This window comes from Mus pahari, chromosome 5, assembly GCF_900095145.1.
Source record: "Mus pahari chromosome 5, PAHARI_EIJ_v1.1, whole genome shotgun sequence".
Taxonomy (NCBI): Eukaryota; Metazoa; Chordata; class Mammalia; order Rodentia; family Muridae; genus Mus; species Mus pahari.
The window spans coordinates 21,045,038-21,050,279 of record NC_034594.1 but is presented as its reverse complement, the minus strand read 5'-3'; the positions used below and the strand labels follow the sequence as shown (position 1 = coordinate 21,050,279).

At 42.0% G+C, this 5,242-nt stretch overlaps 1 protein-coding gene across 1 annotated transcript in view; it reads right to left on the bottom strand.

The window, feature by feature from the left end:
• Window positions 1-5,242, bottom strand: part of Il18r1 (interleukin 18 receptor 1) — a 32,266-nt gene that overhangs the window by 17,270 nt on the left and 9,754 nt on the right. The window contains exon 4 of the mRNA XM_021199107.2: window positions 2,200-2,365. Coding sequence (XP_021054766.1) covers window positions 2,200-2,365 — 166 coding nt within the window. The remainder of the gene's footprint in view (window positions 1-2,199; window positions 2,366-5,242) is intronic.

Below are 5,242 nucleotides of genomic sequence, written 5' to 3'. Positions count from 1 at the left end.
AGAGAGAGAGAGAGAGAGAGAGAGAGAGAGAGAGAGAGAGAGCAACAGAAACAGAGACAGAATACTAAATAACAAAGTCCCTGCTTGGGTGAAGACTATCCATGAAACACACCTCTACTGCATGACACTTTGATTCCAGTTCTGTGTGTAAGGAGAGGGTCAATGGGAATATGGACAGAATGACTCAGAGGACTGAATAGAGCCTGCCCGCTCTGGATTCTTGATGCCTTGTACCAAAAGGTATAGATGGCCAGGTCCATAGGCATACTTCATTCAATCTTGCTTTTTCTCTCCACATGTCACAGTAACCAATAATAACATAACAAAGCCACCATCTACAAATCAGCCCTCAATCAGCCTCTGGTAGGTCCTGGCCAGTGTGGAAACTATCAGAAAAAGGAGATCTGAAAAACTAACTTTGACCATATGCCTCTGTTCCCCCACATTCCTAACAAGGAGAACCTAGTGCTTATAGACTTTGCCTCTTGCTGGCCACTGCTGGTGGCCTCTATAGCTAGACCCAGGCAGTTACCCAAATGTCTTGCAAAGTGCCCATGTGGGCCTCATATCTGCAAAGTGTTTCTGAGTATAAGGAGCATTTTATAAACCCAAGCAGATTCTTTTTAACATATACCAAATGCTAGAGGTCTTCATTTTCAGTTCCAATCAAACCTTTGCTGATTCAGCTGCCTTTGTACCTTGGGAAGATCACAGATGGCTCACAGTCTGAGCATGCTTGACCTTCTGGTCAGCTGCTCAGCCACACGCAGACCCAGAAACATGCATTTCTTAAATTTAGGTATTTGTGTATTGGGGCTTTCTTTAAAACCCAGAAACCAAGACTCCCTAATTTACATGTACTGCAAAATGTGTATATTTAACAGGAAAAGAAGGCAGGTAAACTCAAGACTGAGTCATATGTTTTGAAAACATTTCAGATAGGAAGTTCCCCTGACACCTCGCATATCAAGACATGACAGAAAAGGCTACAAACGCGCCCCGAGGAAACCACCAGTGGCTTGGCTTCCACAAGTCCCGCTGTTCAGCTTTTGACAGGGTCAGCAGTTCAGGTTTCCTCTTCCACGGATATGATACAGGTCATGTTACATGTGTGTATGAATGTGAATGTATATACTGTTTTATACATGCTAAACATGGGATTCAAGTGTGAACATCTCCTCCTTAGCATCTTCTTTAAAAGCTCTTACAACCCAATAAGGGAAAGGCCCACCAAGAAAGCAAACAGAAACCACACAGGCTATCCCCCAAAGAAGCTCTATTAGGATGCAGTCCCCACATTTAACTTAGAGTCATTACAAGAACAACAGGGAGACAGACCAAGTTTCTGAAATGTTTGATGTCAAATGTTTAACCTTCCAAAAATATTATTTCTCATGTTAGGGGAACGTGATGAAAGTAGGTAGAGAGTAGGGTGATCAATTAGTCTCTCTCTGGTCCAGTAATTCTATCTGTGGGGATCTGAGTGATTAACCACATTATTGTAACATTAATCATAAATCACCCAAAGATTTATATAAAATCATCTGTTATAATCTGTAAATAACTGAAGGACCTAGGAAAGTTACACATGTCTAATAACAATGAGGTCCATTAATTTAAGTTCATACAAAATGCAGCCCAGATGTGAAAGAAGGTTGTTCAAAGAAAGGTATGGATGAGTAATCACATCGTTTTAGTTAGAAAGAAGAAGAAAAAAAGACAGGTAACAGAACACACTACTTCTAAGGACAGATGTTCACCTGGTGACAAAAGAGATTAGGAGGGATTTTTCCCTTTTCTCTGTTGTTTTGTTTTCTATCTTCCAGCTTTATAAAGTAAACTCAAACATTCAGGAAATGTATATAATTGTGTTTCAACATCTAAATGTCCCAAAATAAAATGAAACAAAGAATTTAAACCTGCACTCCCAAACTGGTTTAATTAAATAGAAGGACAACGAAGGAAAAGAGAGAAGAAGTTGCTGTGTACTAAACACCTACCATCAAGCTACCCACATTGCATACATTGGCTCTTTACAATAACCATATTGAACACTTTTTCACACAAGCCAAGCAAGCCATGTGGACTTAAAACCAATTGTGTTAGTGGAAGCCAAAATGGTCCACAGTCTTCATATTCTGCACATGGAATGTTATCTTTCCTATTGAGCCTTAAGTGGAGATATTGTCAACACATTACCTTATACAGCGATGTGTGGCGGATCAGCTCTCCATAATTAGAATTCTTACATGTTATATGCAGAGATTTCTTAACTTCAACATCTCTGCTTGTCACAAGTTTGTCAGAGAAACAGCTGTGTTTGTTTCTTTTGGTGACATTTAAGGTCCAATTTTGACGATCATTTCTAAGAACCAAAGGTACAGATTTTATAACAAGCGAAGAGATTTTGCAACTACTTCCAATCTTCTGATTTACCCTAATTTCTATATGAAGAGATTTAATCATTGATGTGTAAGATTTTCTCTGCCACCCCTCAGTTCAGAGCAGAAAGTTTACAACTGTCGTGGGGTGAAAGGTTGCACTCCAGTACAGTCTTTAAACACACACACACACACACACTCACACACACATACCATCACAACAACACCATGTGCGTACTACATACATGTCACACATAAATACCAAATAGACTACACACAGGCAGCCATTTGGCATGAACTTAAGAGAATTAACGTTTTAAACTTTATCATCAGTGCTGGACAAATTCAGAGGTTTACAGACCAGGATAGGAAGATAGTCTTAGTTTCAAGAACTCTATAAGCAGCTGCCAACCTTGTCTTCTGATGGTGTGTGCATCTGCACTGCGTGTTCTCTTTCTCAAGGAATGCTGTTTTGTGGCCTTTTCCTTACTATTGAATAAGCTGGAGTGTGGCATAGCCCTTGCACGACTGAGCAAAAGTGAGCTTCAGTGGCTCTTATGGTTGTGGTTTTTCTTCTCAGAAATCAACCATCTTGAAGATGGTGCTAAATGGCATGTTTTTAAACAACAGCATTTTAAAAAGTGAAAACATTTTCAATTGTATGTTTGCTTACACCATGCATGTGACATATGGGTCCACATCCCAAATGTAGCATATATATTGTTAAATGTTCCTGTGATCTGGGAAATACATGTACACCTGGGTTTCCCCGGGTTTTCTTTATATTTACAATGAGATGGACAGGAGAAAGCAAGTGGTCTATTGCTCAAAGACTCCCAGATATTTTACAGTGTGTGTATGCAAGGGAGATTGACCAGTTCCCTAATGTTCATGTGAGTAACTAAACAACTTTACCAAGGTCACACAAGTGTGTGTGTGTGTGTGTGTGTGTGTGTTGTACTCGGTGGGACCAGGAGTAAATGCACATTGGTTTGCCCCTAAGAGACAGGAGTGGTTGGCATAATAGTACATTTTCACACTCCCTGAAGCCTCGTTCTTTATCTTGTAGTTCAACATAGAGAAAATCAGCCAGGTTTAGGGAGGGTAGCAGACTGTCATGCACTAAAAAGCAGTGACTAAGTGGCCACGCATAGCAGAGCTACTTGACCTCAAAAAGAGCTCAGATTCCCATTGGCAGCATCTTCTTCTTCTTAAAACTCCTCTTGGCATATCACGTTGGTTTCTACCTCTGCAATTCTCAATTCCTAACATTCGACAAATCTTAACAGAGTGCTTGCCATATGTGGGAACCCCTTAGGAATGATAAACCAGGCAACACTCTGCACCCCCTGTCAAAGAGCAAGCTCAAGGGCTGGCAGGAAATTGAGATCAAGAAAGTCAAAATCTAAGACCCCCCCCCTTTCCTGTCACCCATGGCCTTGAATCAATGCCACTCTGATTATAATGGTCCCTCTAGCTGGGTGCTGCTCGGGTTTAAGAAGCCCAGCTTAACAGCTGATTGCTCCACTGTAGAGCGCTTGCCTAACATGAACATAATCTTGGTTTCCATCAGCAGCAACCTAAAGCAAGATGAAAGAAAACAGGAAAGAGAGAGAAAAAAATGAGAGAGATTAATCAGGAAGGAAAGAGGAAGAGAGAAGGGAGAGGGGGAGGGAGGGAAGAAAGGAAGAATGAAAACAGAAAGACCTATCTTCTTCTTCTCTCTGGCTCCAATAAAAGCGTTTTGTGCACCATTTCTTCACCTCCGCTAGAGAAAACTCTCTTTGTGTGACTTTCCTTCTTAGCTGGTTTTCTTTCCTTTTCAAAAGGTGTTAGGTTTTAAGATTCTGTGTGCATGCAAGCATGTGTATGTACATAGGTATGCTTGTAAGTATCAGTGCTGTACACTAGAAGAGGCCCTGGTGCCTAGAGCTGGGTTCCAGGTGCTTAGGAGCCACCCTACATGGGTGCTGCAAACCGAACTCAGGTCTTCTGTAAGAGAAGCACATTTTCTTATCCACGAAGCTCTCTCTCTTGCCTCTAATGCTCTCAAAAATGCTATTCCATTTGCTCAGCACGGACTTCCTCCTTAAAATGTGATTCAGGCATCAGGTTCTTCTTCTAGTTGAACTAAAGATGTTCAAAGCACCCTCCTCCATGTGGACGCCCCACTGCACTCAAAGCCATCATCAAAGCTTCTTCCTCATCATCGGGCTGTGTTCCTTTGACTCACCACTTTCCGACATACTGCAGGGATTGTTGGAAATCCTCTGAGACATCTTATCTTCCCACCTCCTGAGTCTCCACACTGCTTGCTCATTCCCCCATCATCCTGATGGTCCCACCCTTGTTTCCTAATACAGGTGGTGTTATCTGCCCTCCAGATCAGAAAAATAGCAAACACCCTGTCTCCATCGTCTCCCCAGGATGACCTCGCATGCCTCTTTGCCTCAAATGGTTCTTCCCACCTTGTCCAGAATGCCCATGTCTTTAAGTCCTGTGCATGCAACTATGTCAGTGAGGACAGGGACCATTTCTCTTCCCCATTCATTTTTAACTCACTCTAGAAATATCCAGTTGCAACATACATATTGTAATTCTCTCCCTTAAAATATCACATATACTGCACTGTTTAAAAAAACCAAGATCTTATTGTTGTTCCACCTACAGGGTTGCAGCCCCCTTCAGCTCCTTGGATTTCTCTAGCTCCTCCATTGGGGGCCCTGTGTTCCATCCAATAGCTGACTGTGAGCATCCACTTCTGTGTTTTCCAGGCACTGGCATAGCCTCACAAGAGGCCGCTATATCAGGGTCCCTTCAGCAGAATCTTGCTGGCATGTGCATTAGTATCTGGGAAGAGA